The sequence below is a fragment of the Sinocyclocheilus rhinocerous genome, unplaced genomic scaffold, assembly GCF_001515625.1.
Source record: "Sinocyclocheilus rhinocerous isolate Xijiao unplaced genomic scaffold, SAMN03320098_v1.1 scaffold291, whole genome shotgun sequence".
In the NCBI taxonomy this organism is placed as follows: Eukaryota; Metazoa; Chordata; class Actinopteri; order Cypriniformes; family Cyprinidae; genus Sinocyclocheilus; species Sinocyclocheilus rhinocerous.
The window spans coordinates 470,863-485,207 of record NW_015640451.1 but is presented as its reverse complement, the minus strand read 5'-3'; the positions used below and the strand labels follow the sequence as shown (position 1 = coordinate 485,207).

The following is a 14,345-nucleotide window of genomic DNA, read 5'->3' as shown; positions in this document are numbered from 1 at the left end:
TGTATTTATTTGATCAAAAATACAGTATAAACAGTATTATTGTGTATTATTATTACAATAATACAGTTTTCTATGTGAATATTTAGTAAATGCAATTTATTCCTGTGATCAAAGCTGTATTTTCAGCATCATTACTCCAGTCTTCAGTGTCACATGATCTTCAGAAATCATTCTAATATGCTGATTTGCTGCCCAAGAAACATTTCTGATTATTATCAACATTGAAAACAGTTGTGCTGCTTCATATTTTCGTGGAAACTGTGATACATTTTATCTTTCATGATTCTTTGATGAATAGGATATCCAAAAGAACAGCATTTATTTCAAATAGAAATCTTTTGTAACATAAATGTCTTTACTGTCACTTTTGATCAATTTAATGTCCTTGGTAAATAAAAGTTTTAATAAAAAAAAACAAAAACAACAACAACTTGTGTGTGTGTGTTTTCAGATGGTTTTGATTTGACTGATGAATAAAACATAAAACTTTCAGTTGTGCATGTGTATTTGGATGGACAGATGAAGATGATCATGTAATCATACAGACTGATGTGTGTGTTTTAGGTTCACAGGTTAGTGATCGTGGATGAGCAGGAGGTTGTGAAAGGCATCGTGTCTCTGTCTGATATCTTACAGGCGCTGGTGCTCACCAGTGGAGACGATGGTAAGACTGCATTATGATATTGTCAAGCATTAATGCTCATATTCTGTAGTTTCAGTGGAACATGAAAGAATCTTTATATAACCTTTTCCAAATGACAGTTTAATGGCTGTCAAACTCCGATAAACACCAAAATGCACTTTTTTTTTTATAGTTGACTGTATGACTTCAGTTGTTAAGAATCAAATCTAAATTTTAGCAGTTCATTTTAAATCCTACAGGTAATGCTAGTTGGACTGATTCATTTTTGGTTGATTGTTTTGATCTATTGACAGCCTTTCCTTTGTTTTCCTCTTCAGGATGTGCTTGATGGAAGTAGAGACAAGTGAAGCAGAACGTCTCTGTATTTCCTCTTCTCTCAATAAGCCACAAGGTGTTCCAGAAAAAGGATTGATAGAGATGACACACGACCATCCCAAACACAGGAGATACTGAAGCACAACCGATTACAGAGTGAAGAAAGAGACATGCTGAGAAAAGACATTGCTCTTCTAAGAACAAACTCTTTTAATCATAGAGCCTCCGTACCGCTTCAGGGAGTCTACAAGGAAATGATACCGTTTTAATTGGACAGAATTCAAATGATTTTAATTATGTCACTCGGCACAGTTCTAGCTGACATGACAGCCGTCGTTCATGTTATTTCCCTCACAGAAGGACAGCAGATGAGCGCTGGAAATGCAGATGAGATGTTTGTGCAGGTGTTTAAGTATCAGTGGAGAACAAACCGAGTATGGACTGAAACATTCCATTATTGATCTGGTAGCACAGCGTTTTTCTATCATGTGGGCATTTGAAATTGAAGAGTTTCATCTGAATCGGTCTGTTTCCACACTACACACTGATACAGTCACTCCGGCAGTATTCGGATCCAGTTTCTCTGAACATCAAACCAGAGCCATTTCAACTTCCTTTATAATGTGAGAACATGGAGCGCTTTGCTAAAATGTTTTGAAATTAACCATTGAATATTTATAGCATTGGAAAAACAATTACAGCTCCAGAATATTATCATAGATACATTTTGTTAATCCTTGATTTTCGCTGTTGTTTTGGGCCGGACGGACAGTTCTATGGCTGATGCAGATGTGTTTTACTTCTAGGTTGCTCATAACATGTTGCTACTGATTTTATTCTGCTTCAGTTGTTTTCAGCTGCATGATCTCAGTGGCTTTTATCAATGCATTGACGTGAAGAGGAAGCAGAGTGTTTTTATAGATTAAACATTAGAAGCTCTCATGAGAAACCGCCACTGATCTCCTCTGTCAGCTGTGCATTATGGGTACATTGTGATGTCATTTCAGTTAGATATGCTTCCACAATTAGCTGTTGATGTAATTTGACAAATAAATGTACCACAGCGAAAATGAGAATCACAGAATCATGAGAAACATCAGATCGGCTCTGGACTTCTCTTGTTTTTATTGTAGCTAGTTTTGCTATGAGAAGAGATCATTCCATCATTTTATTGAAATATATTTTGCTCTGTAATAATTTTTATGCCACACATCTGTAAATACACCTGAACTGTTTTCTAATTCTGTCATGTCAAAGATGTTTTATTCAAGGCACAAGCAAATAAAATCGGTTCAGTTTATCAGTTGTTGCATTTCTTACTTTGGATAAACCGAGCACTTATGTGGATTATTTAATGAATAGAAATTTCAAAAGAACAGCATTTAATTGAAATAGAAATATTTTATTACACTACAAATGTTTTACTGCCACTGATTTCATGCATCCTTGCTGAATAAAAGTATGAATTTACTTTTGCTTTGACTTATTTTTCATAAAAACCTTTGGCGAACATTTATGACACCCGTCTTCTAATATTCTTGGGCATCTAAAAAAATTTTTTTTTTCTTTTTTTATAATCATACATCCATGTCAAAGAAAGTCATAAATTAGTCTGTCATTGCTGTTACTAATAGTGCCAATTAATTTCCAGTGTGCATAAAATTAGTAATAGTATGTTTCGTCCAGCGAAATTACTCCGCCTCATTTACAGTAACATTTCACTTTTAAAGCATCTGTAAAGCTTGTGAAATCTCTTAAGATTTAAAGTCTTTAAAAAGCAAACAATTGTGATTTTTATATTTCGAAACTTGAATTTTATGAGAACTTGAAAAAGTTACAAGAGCACATTTTCACTTCTACTTGGAACATTATCAGGTTGGAGTATTTATTTGAAGTCTGCGATTTGACTTATCTTTACTTGGCTCTAAACCATGTCAAACAAAAATATAAAAAGTCACTTTATTAGATGAAAGCTGCATTTGTATAACATTTCACTTTTAAAGCATCTGTAAAGCTTGTGAAATCTCTTAAGATTTAAAGTCTTTAAAAAGCAAACAATTGTGATTTTTATATTTCGAAACTTGAATTTTATGAGAACTTGAAAAAGTTACAAGAGCACATTTTCACTTCTACTTGAACATTATCAGGTTGGAGTATTTATTTGAAGTCTGCGATTTGACTTATCTTTATTTGGCTCTAAACCATGTCAAACAAAAATATAAAAAGTCACTTTATTAGATGAAAGTTGCATTTGTATTTCTAATTTCCCTTTGCGATCAAGCTGAACTAGTTTTGCATTATAGCTATCTGATGAACTCTTGATGCTCCCTCAGGCTTTATTCCAGTTCAACCAGTTTTTAATAAACGTCTTGTGTAAATGTCATGTTTGACAACATAAATTACATGTTTTCTATAGTTTGAACAAGTTATTGAATTACACTCACCATATTTACATTATTAAAAGTTCTGAAGCAGGAATGAACACATGACAAATGTAGGAAAGCCTGTATTTATTCACCATATTTACATTATTAAAAGTTCTGAAGCAGGAATGAACACATGACAAATGTAGGAAAACCTGTATTTATTACCATTTAATAATTACCCATGTACATGATTGGAAACTGAAATTCCTGAAAAGTCTCTCCATGTAGATTTGGGAAATACACTCGGGATTATACAGGTCGGCTGTGAGGTCAGATGATTGAGGAAACTTCCTTATGCTAAACCGGGACTAAGACGTAAAATCACACTGTCGCCCTCGTTTAGCGGTTATAATTAGCCGGGCGACGGACATCTCCACTACAGTCAGCAGACGTTTATGAAGCCCAAATCCTGCCAGCAGCGACATGCTTTCTGGAAACTATAAATACATGTACAAACCGAACTCGACAGTAGAAACAAATACAGATCAAACCCGAACACTTATTCCCAATTCAAGATGATTTTCTCAATCAGCAGCCGATGTGCCAGTGTCGTCTTATATTTCTCAGTAGTGTTGTGACTCAATCCAGTGTTACCAATACATTTCACATGGTAACTTGTCATTTTGGATCTACATAAACATAACATGAAAATATAATCTAAAGAAAGCATTAACATGTTCTTCCAACTATATGCAATAATTTTTGGCTTTTTCTGGACACATTTTAATAGTGTAAGGTGACTGAATTGTTGCAAATGGACGAAGGAGAATAACAGTACTTGTTCAGATTGTCAAAACACAAACTCGAGACACCAGGTCCAGTGAAACTGGGAGATAAAATCTAATTCAATGAAAGACCACCGACCAAAAACCCTGTGCAGCTGCTGCAAGACCTACTGTTAAAAGCGCTATACGAATAAAACCTGAATTAAAAACGAGTCACATTAAAAAACAAACCACAAAACAGAACCACACAATTGTCTACTGAATCAAATCGGATTAATAAAAAAGGTCATACATTATAGAAACTATATTTACATCTTGCATATTAAGCGGACAGAGGAACAGAAGGGCAGTAGTATTTATCCATGGAGTACGAGAGAGAGACATAATGTCTGTCAGGAGTCATAAATAGTGTAGTAGGAGTAAAGCAGTGCGCTTCGACGCCAAACTTTTCAAGTTACATTTTCAAGTCGTTCTCCTCATTACAGACCCAGTGCATGAAGAAGAATCAGATCGATTTCCTAGGATCACGTCGTAATGTCACTTGCGGCAGGAGCCGCAAAAATTCAAATCCTGTCATTTTTCGCCCTTATGATGCTCCAAACCTGCATGACTTTTTCTTGCATTGGACAAGTTCATGCAAACCTCTGTCTTGCAATTAAATTGCATGAATAAAGTATCACAGATGTAGTTCATATGAATTCAGAGAACTTTGAATATAGCATAAATTCATATTGATCATTTATGGTGATGTTTCATCATTTTTTGAGTGCAGCTTGCACATTCTGCTCAATATGTCCTTTTGTGTTTTACAGTAAAAATTCCGTCATACGGGTTTGGAGTGATATGAGGACGATAAACGCTCTTATGTTTGCATGAAAAAACGAACTTCAAGTCCATACAAAACAGTTCCAATGCTCCTCAGTTAATTAAATGTGCGTCATTATAGTGTCATTTAATGCTACAGTGACAGGTTTAGCTATGAAAAACAAAGTTTAACAAAAGCCTGTACTTTAGCCACCGCTTCCGCTGACCCGTACAGCTTCACATCTCTCATGTTCCTACACGATCAAACCTTTAGCTTAGTATGTTGTCAAACTCATTCAACCCTGTAACATGTCACTAAGTTATTTAGGGAAAAAAAATATTTATTTGATATGAAAGCATAATATATGTTAATAAATAATATAAGTTATTAATAATAATGGTGTGTGTGTGTATTTAAAAATTATATACTTATTATTAATAACACATATACAAATTAAAATAATTTATAAAGTTAATAAACTATGTACTTACAATATATAAATATGTAAAATAAAACATTTTATATTATTTTAAAAATTCATATATACTTATTTGTATTGTTTATTGCTAGTAAAAATAGAAAATGCAAAAATAAAAGTGCTCGTATAACATTTTTATTAATAATATTGTTTATGAAGTGGACAAACAACACTTTCTGAAGTTTTAAGCACTTCTTTAACTGAAGTTTTGTTGAAACGGCAAAAATTAGAAAAGGTTTGGAAATCTCATCTTTCAGAACTCAACACCACCTTCCCAATCTGAAAAGACCATGTATAAATAAAATAGCAAAAACAGGCAATTCAGAAATCACCATATTTGCAAAGATATAGAAAGGCTATTTTAAGTGGGTTCAGGAAAAAAAAAAAGAAAATTATGAGAAGACCAGTTTAGTAGCTGCAGAGGAACTCTCTCTCTCACCTCATAGCTCTGCCACCAGTTGGGGATGTTGGGTCGTAACCTCTGATCACACACCACTTTCCTCATCTCCTCTATGGATGGGTCAGAGGGCACCAGGTCATAGTAGGGCAGCTGGTACTCTTCATGAATACCTCCAGCATTGCAGCGGCGAGCGATTTCCCAGTACACGAGTCCCAGAGCGTAGATGTCAGCGCATTTAAACGAGTCGAAGTGACGCATGTTAATAGTCTCTTCCAGAACCTCAGGTGCCATGTACCTGAAACACACACAGAAACAGGATCACTGAAAGAACATCAAGTAGAAAACACAAACCATTGACCATATGAGCAGACGTTTTAGGTCGGATTATTGTAACAAGCTGTACCTCTTAGTGCCGACGCGCTGGTTGGGGGCGATATCGATGGTGTCAGTGATGGACTCGTGACGAACAGCCAGGCCGAGATCAGCGATTGCACACGTGCAGTTTTTCTTCACCAGGATGTTCTTGGACTTCAGGTCACGGTGAGCGATGCCAGGCTTACCTGATGACAAAGACAAAACCATTACAGATACACACGCATCTAGTAAAAACTCTCTGACCACAGAAGAAAAGTGTTCCACACCCTCACGCGCTCCCACATACACAACATTTTTAGGCATCACGACTGTTTCAAACAGTGGGCTGCACAAGAACACAGCCTAAGTCACCACTGCATGTATCCTTCAAGGATATGACCAGCCCAGAATGCATTCAAGATGGCAGATGGAGTCAAGGGAAATATCCGTTTTAAAAATATCTGATTCTGTACTGAAAAGTATTGATAAAAATTGTTTAACGACCCAATATGTGTGTGATCTCTATGTTTGTGTTTATTAGTTGTCAGACTCTCCTAGAATCGACTGCGAGTGTAAAGTAAACTTTTCATGCAATTCACTTTAGTGAACACTGATAAATACCAATAATCAGCTTAATGAAATAACCTTTTTTTTTTTCTTTTTTTTTAAAATAAGGTTAGTACATGTTACTGTCGGCAAAATGTAATAATTTGTGCATCTGACAATGAGTATTCAATTTTACAAAAAAAAAAAATGCTTAAGGCTTGAATATCTCCCAACCACTAGAATACAGAAATAACTTTTAATGTAGCTTCTGATTATGCTGCAAAAAACTGAAACTTAATTTTGTTCCATTTTTCAAGACTTAATTTTGTATTTGCATCTCGAGTAAATGTATCCTGATTTTAAGATGTTTAGATATTTGTATTAGGGGGAAAAGAAACCTGAGGAAGAAATGTATTTTTTTAAATGCATGCAACATTTAATGCCATGACTTTATGAATTTAACACTTTCGGCTTTGACTGAAGACCTTTTTAAGGCCTTGAATTGTGGAATGGTAAATTAAGACTTTTAAGATCTTTTTAAAAAAGACCCACAGAAACTTTGGACAAAGGAAGAAGAGTTAATGTGACCACATGCATTGTTGGCTTATTAAGCATAATCAGGCTCCTTTAATCTTTTTATCAAATCACAATGCTTTTCATGTCTGATGTTTCTTTGTTCATTAGTAATTTAACAGCATGCCATCCTCCACAGCTATTTTCATGACAAACAACAAGTTAAAACAACAATAAAAGCCTGCGCATCTGATGCAGATGATGTGTTAGAAGTTAGCTCCCTATGTAGACAGCAAACTGGCTCACTAGGTATTGGAACGGACATAATTTAATCGAATAACCCTGACAAACTCACCCTGAGTGCCCAGTATCTCCATGTGCAGATGCGCCAGGCCGCTGGCAGCCGACAGTGCTAGTTTAATCATGCCCTCGATGGTGACTGAATATCGGTTCAGATAGTCAAACAGGGATCCATTCTCATGATAGTCTGACACCAACCACAACTGAGTCCATGTGCCATTATCTGTGACAGAGAGAATTAAACATGATTAAACCTAGATGACAACACTACGCATACTATAAAACAGCTCATTAAAACACAGCATATTCATTTGTTTACCTTTGTTGTCGGCAGCAATGAAGCCCAGGATGTTCTCGTGGCGGAGCATGATGGTCTGGTAGATTTCAGCTTCACGAAACCAGGAGCGCTCCTCACGAGAGGAGAAGATCTTCACGGCGACGTCTCCTCCTCTCCACTTCCCCCTCCACACCTCCCCAAAGCGGCCTTTACCGATGATCTCCTGCAGCACTATGGTACGAGCCACTGTCCTCTGGACAAACAGCGGCAGACCTGCAGAATCAATGAGAGAATAAGGCTTAAAGCTGAACTAAAAATAAATGAAACCTAAATAGTGATATAAAAAAAAAATAATAATAATAATAATGACAAAGGACAAAAGCACATAACAAAACTACTAACATTTCAAAATATTTAAATATAAACTAGAAAAGTATATAAACAATGATAAAATAACACTGTGCATAAGTCAAACGGACTACTGTTATGAAACTTGGAGAACGGCAGCCAAAATGTAATTTTAATGGCATTTTGTTAGATATGTACATAGTGGAAAAACATATAAAATAGGACATATATAAAGGATATATTATGAAGTTTTTTTCCCTCCAGAACTCCATATTAACTCCACATTAATCAAAAAAGACAACAAAAATGAAAATGATAATGAACAAAACCAAAATGTGGTTTATGCATGTTACATCAGGGATATTATTGTTTTGTTAACTGAAATAAAGCTGACATATAATAAAATATAAACAATAGATGAAAAACTAGAAAACCAAAATGAAATATTGCAACTAACTGAAATGTGCTTGGGTTGAAGCACTAAAATTACTAACTGAAACTTGACTAAAACTGAGGAAAGACCCACACAAAAAAGAACATAAAAAAACCTGAAATAAAATTAAAACCGAAAATATAAAAATAAAAGCTCATTCTAAATATGAATAAAAACTATAATGGTATATTAATTCATCTATCAGATAAAAAATAAATAAATAGGAAACTATAGTAAAGTAGAAGTAAAGTAGTAATGTTGACTTGGCAACTATGATATTGAAAAAAATAAAACTGTAAAAAAAAAAAAAAAAAAAATAGCAATATAAAAAAAAAATGACAAAAGCACACAAAAAAAGTAAATTACAAAGAATACAATAAATAAATAAAAGCCATTTCAAAATATTAAAAACGACAATAATATATAAATAATACTAAAATAACACTGTTGCATACATGCATAAACAAACCATACACCAAATTTTCTCCTGCAATACTAACCAGACCCAGATCCTGAAGTGGAGAGGTCGTAGATGAGGTCCTGTAAGGTCTTGTCCTTGGCCAGGAACATGTGTTCAGTGCTGGGATCCTCTACCTCCAGTCTCTGCCGGTGACCGTAGGCCCGCTGGCGGCGCTGGAACAGAAAGAGACCCAGCAGAACCAGCACAAAGACCGGCCCCGCCACCACTGCAGTGAGCTCCACCGGCCCCCAGTCCTGCCCTGAACCCGGTGCGTTTGTCACTGACAGAGAACACGCTGCATTAGTTCCACATCTGGAATTCACTAGCTGTTTTTGATAATGATTATAGCTGATATAAAGAACTGATGCTCACCGGTTGGTAGTTTGAGGTCGATGCTGTTGCAGTAATCAGAGTAGCAACAGTGAGTGTTCAGCAGTCCCTCTGCGCTGAGGCAGTAGAACGGCTGGCCCGGAGGAACCAGGTCCTCTTTCTGGATGCAGAACCGCACATGCTGCTCCTGTCCTTCAAAGACTGAGGTGGAGGCCACACACGCACCCTTGGTCTCGCACTTATACCCATCCTTCACACACTGTGGTGTGGTGCAGTTACAGAACAGAGCTGCAGAGAGAACCAAAATTATATATTACATGTATATATTAACACTATAATATACAGTAAGAAATAATTGATGACGGGCCATTGAATTAATATTTGCCAGGTTTTTGTCCATAAATGCTCAGTGTGTAGGATTAATTTCTTACACATCTCATTCCACACCTTCGTTGCTAATTCTGAAATGTAATTTTAGAGCCAGTAACGGAGGCTTGAGATGTTGATAGCAGACTAATGCAGTTATAAATGCAGTTATGAGAGAAAGATTAAGCGTTTGTGAATCACCCGAATCTGCATCTCTCAACAGAGCCTGGCAAAAGCCTCTCTAATAGTGAAACTTGAGGTTCATCTGCTTCAAGGACAGCGCCATACCGCGCTAGTGAGAAATTGTCATGTTGCCTGCTAAACTTTAATTTGCTGAACTATTTTACTGACCAAATTGTCAGAGCAGCGCTAACAACGCGTTTCTGTGTTCGTGTGCTTCTATGTGTTTCAGTACTGTATGTGTGTGCGTATGTACGGAAGCGAGCAGGAGAGAGAGAGAGAGAGTGTGCACTTTCTGTACATAATCATGTAATCTTGTGGCAAGAAACATGGAAATAATTAGCAATTTTTGTCCTATTGTTTACTATATTTATTAGCTTGGTCACTGTCACTGTGGGTTTTGGTTCTTTTGCTGTACGGACCTCTGAAATAACTGAAATCATGATCAATGATGCGGTCAAGACCCGCCTCGAACTACTTTAGCTGTGCATTTCCCTGAAAATAATTGCACACCTTGGAACGTACGTCAGCCAATCAGATTCAAGCATTCAACAGCCCAGTAGTAAAATATACTATATTAAAGCCACAATCTCAAACTGTTTGTGAATGTCTGTAATGTAGTGAACGGACTGCAGATGTGTCTTTTCAACAGCAGGGGGTGGCAGAGATCAGAGGAGTCATACTGTGCATGACCGTACAAACCCTAATGTGATGATCGGGTGCGGGTCGGGTGCGGTTATCTAAATCAGACAAAAATGCAGGTGCGGGCGGTTGGCGGGTGGATAGTTTATTTGAAGCTGTGGATTCGGGTGACGTTTTATCTCATCCGCGCATCACTACTGTGCACCAAGCAGCTTCATGTCTGTTTTTGTAGGGAGAATCCAGAAACAGTTGTTAATTTTTCCTTTTATGTATATGTATTTTATAAAAAATCCAAATAAATTTTGATTGCAAAATTAAATTGCATGTATTACAATTATTATATTATGCATCTTTTATAAAACAATGGACTTAATTTATAACATTTATTTATATTTTTAATAAAATGGTTTAAAATGAAGTTTCATGGCTGGTGAGATAAGTTGTCTATACTGGCTCATCCCCAGCATAAGGCAACTTCAGAAAGACAAAAAAAGCATGTGAAAATGTTCTTTATAATCAGTTTCATCTGAATGCCTCTAAAACAACTTTCATCAAGGCAAAACAGAAAGTTTCAAAGGGTGATTGTGGTATGGAAAACAATCAATTTTCATGATCCAATAATCTCCTGATTGATTAAATAAAGTCCCACATTTGTATCCTTGTTGGAATACTGCATAGGACAACATAAAACTGCATTATTTCCTCCCCTCCCACAATTTTTCTTGGTTAAAGACTCATTCATCAGGTCTGTCCAAGAGCAGCCAGACAGAGATGATTCAATCAAACATTGGTTAAAGACTCATTCATCAGGTCTGTCCAAGAGCAGCCAGACAGAGATGATTCAATCAAACTTGAACCAGAGCACATGTAAATGGAGGATGTAGACGGTCAAAAGTGAAGAACAGCAGACCACACAGACTCAACTCATCTGAGCTGCCTTGAGCAATGAGAGATGAGAGCGATGGGCTGCAGGAGTATTCTAGAGATGTGCTTTGGGGAGATGCAATCTAAAGAACTATAGCATTTTTGTGTTCATAAGAGAGAGTCTCAAGACATATTTTCTAAAAACTACCTTTATCTACTTTTTAACTTACCATTTCATCCTAAAATGATAAGCATCTTCTTAGAGATGTTGATAGCCCAATTGGCCTCGGCCATGCAAGCATTTCACTCACATTTGCGAATAAAACTAAATACGCAAACTGTAAAATTTATTTAGGAGCATGTGTGTGAATGAAAAAGTCCCTCTGTTTTATGAAATTTTAGCTCAAAAAAGCCTTAAGTATCTTAAATTGAATAACAAACATCTTAATTATATTTTAAGAGGTCTTAAATTTGGTGATGAAAAAAAACAGGAATCGCTAAACAGCCTAATGTTTTTATTAATCTTCAAATATATGATTTCATTGAATATATGAGTGCTGCACATTTCATAGTCAAAACGTGGCACTGTTGCGCATTCAACAGGCTCGCGGTTTCAGAGCAATCAATTAAAAACATGCATTTATGCCAAGCAGTTACTTACAATGAAATTATGACAATGTTTAATTCTCGGATTTTATATTGTAATATTTTGTAGACATGAATGAGCAGCCCACAATGCTAAAGCATTTCAAAATAAGAGACCTGGTGTATTTTGACAATATGCATATGGTGGAAAAAAGTAAGCATCAAACAGCTACTGTTGCAGGCTAAAAACCCTCTTCAAGTTGTTGCATCTCCAAATCCACTTTTAATGATCATGAAAGCCAAAGATAAAAATAGTCACTTGCTGACCTCACTGACCATCTTAACCCAACACTGGAGTTTTAAATCAGCCACCAACATTTACATAACACCTATTTATTTTCAGCATCTCTGCCTGCCCTGATAAATATTAACGTGAACTATGCCAGTACACTGAGCCAATTATCAAAAGTTACATTAATAAAAACTATAAAAGATTTGCATACAGAAATCTAAAAAGTACTTCAGCAACAGCCTGTTTTATTACAAGGGTCAGAGGATATGAATAAAGTTTCTGGTACAGGAAACCATGACTAACAAACATGACTAGAGATTTCACAGGAAAAAACTACTAAACTGTAAAGCACGTCTTCACTAATTACTGGCAGTCCTATAAGTCATGTAACAAGTTGTGTAAAAGAGTTATGCAACAGCTGCGAGTCCCTGAAGTGCTTTTTGACAGCCGATGCCGATATCTTGGAAAGCAGAGTGGCCGATGGCCGATATAAAGCGATATAATTTTATTTATTTTAATTAATGTCGCTGTCAGCGCAGTCAAAATAAAAGTCCCGCCTCGAATGCATCGGCCAAACAGGAAAACTTATCGGCCGATGCCGATATATCGGTCGACCACTACTTACCAACACGGAGGAGAAAACATGTCCCATATCCCTCTGCTGTTAAATTCAAAGTTCAATCAAACTCTGCAGTAATTTGGCGCAAGAGTTTAGTGCAGAGTTGGGGGCAAAACTAGGCCTGTCGCAATAATCAATATATTGACTTATTGCGCAATATATGTACATGACCTCAATCATTTTTGGGAACGCAATACGGCGTGTTGCATTCGTAGCGTGACTGAACACAGTTCCAGCTCATGCCAACATGCCAAGCCAAAAACATGGAGCGATTAAACAAATTAAGCCTGTGATCAATTCACATTAAGAGGATCTTGTTTTATGTGTTTTTCAGCAATAGTGTGCACCCTTCATTTACTGAGAAAAGAAGGTCAGGGAAAAATCTGTAGATGGAAAAATCTCCATACAAGTTCTTTGTGCATCTTTCTTTTTTCTACTTGTTACTTTGCACTTTCTAACTTTGTTAGAAAATTTTTATTTACTATTTATTCAGGTTTTTTAAGGTATCTAATATTTTGATACTTAATTTCCATGATCTAAATATTCTTAAGAATTAAAAGTGTGTTGTCATTTGAAAGTGTGTAGGCCTTCTTGCATTATTATGCCGTTATATTATGATTATATATTCAGTGGCATTAAATGGTCTTTAAAATGACAATAATATCGCTTTTCGCAATTATTTCAGGGACAATATATCGCACAACATAAAGTTGTTATTGTGACAGGCCTAGGCAAAACTGTGTATTTTAAATTTTTTTATATGCAATTAATCTTTTTGCATAATGCCAAAATATGCCTCTGCAAATTGAATGCAATTTAATTGAGGACATTGCTTAATAAATTTTAGTACTGCATTAGGTTGCAATTTGATGCCAAATGTAAAAAAATATTTTATTTTTTTTTAATTTCCATTCTGTCTAAACCAATAAAAAACAAAAATAACATCAAAACACATACCAAACACCATTTAGCAAATAATAGTAATAGTATAACAGTACCGTCAAGTAAAACAGAAGCTAAAGTTCATGAAAACATAAACAAAATTCTGACTTGCTGTGACGGTGGCATCTCAAATATCAAAGAAATATTACAGTTAAAGAAGAAAGTAGCCTAAATAAGAAAGTTAAATACACCCTGTCTACAGGACGCGAGCGGTGCAGTGCGACTCATTATAATCATTTTGGCCAGTTTGTACACACTTGTACAAACGCGGATGGGTGACATGAATGGAGATGGCTCCAGATCGGCGATGTTTTATTTGGTTTCCCAACAAGGCCCATCGCCCAACACAAATTTAATTTGCTGAATGCAGAATAAACTGTATTTTCCTGCGCTCAAACCTGCCAGCCTAAAGGAAACGCTGTGTATGGCGTTTGAGGTAATTTGTGAATTACCATAGACTTAGTCTAAATAAAACAATTTGCAACTATTACTGTTATTACAC

General features: G+C 36.0%; 2 protein-coding genes across 2 annotated transcripts in view; one reads left to right on the top strand and one right to left on the bottom strand.

The window, feature by feature from the left end:
• Positions 1–2,375, top strand: part of LOC107752861 (5'-AMP-activated protein kinase subunit gamma-1-like) — an 8,648-nt gene extending 6,273 nt beyond the window's left edge. The window contains exons 12-13 of the mRNA XM_016568931.1: positions 565–664; positions 961–2,375. Of these exons, the coding sequence (XP_016424417.1) occupies positions 565–664; positions 961–971 (111 nt within the window). The 3' untranslated portion in view covers positions 972–2,375. The remainder of the gene's footprint in view (positions 1–564; positions 665–960) is intronic.
• Positions 1,020–14,345, bottom strand: part of LOC107752870 (activin receptor type-1B-like) — a 20,190-nt gene continuing 6,864 nt past the window's right edge. Inside the window, exons 2-8 of the mRNA XM_016568939.1 lie at positions 9,396–9,641; positions 9,064–9,303; positions 7,825–8,055; positions 7,561–7,728; positions 6,196–6,352; positions 5,797–6,087; positions 1,020–1,092 (exon numbers count right to left, since the gene is read on the bottom strand). Coding sequence (XP_016424425.1) covers positions 1,020–1,092; positions 5,797–6,087; positions 6,196–6,352; positions 7,561–7,728; positions 7,825–8,055; positions 9,064–9,303; positions 9,396–9,641 — 1,406 coding nt within the window. The remainder of the gene's footprint in view (positions 1,093–5,796; positions 6,088–6,195; positions 6,353–7,560; positions 7,729–7,824; positions 8,056–9,063; positions 9,304–9,395; positions 9,642–14,345) is intronic.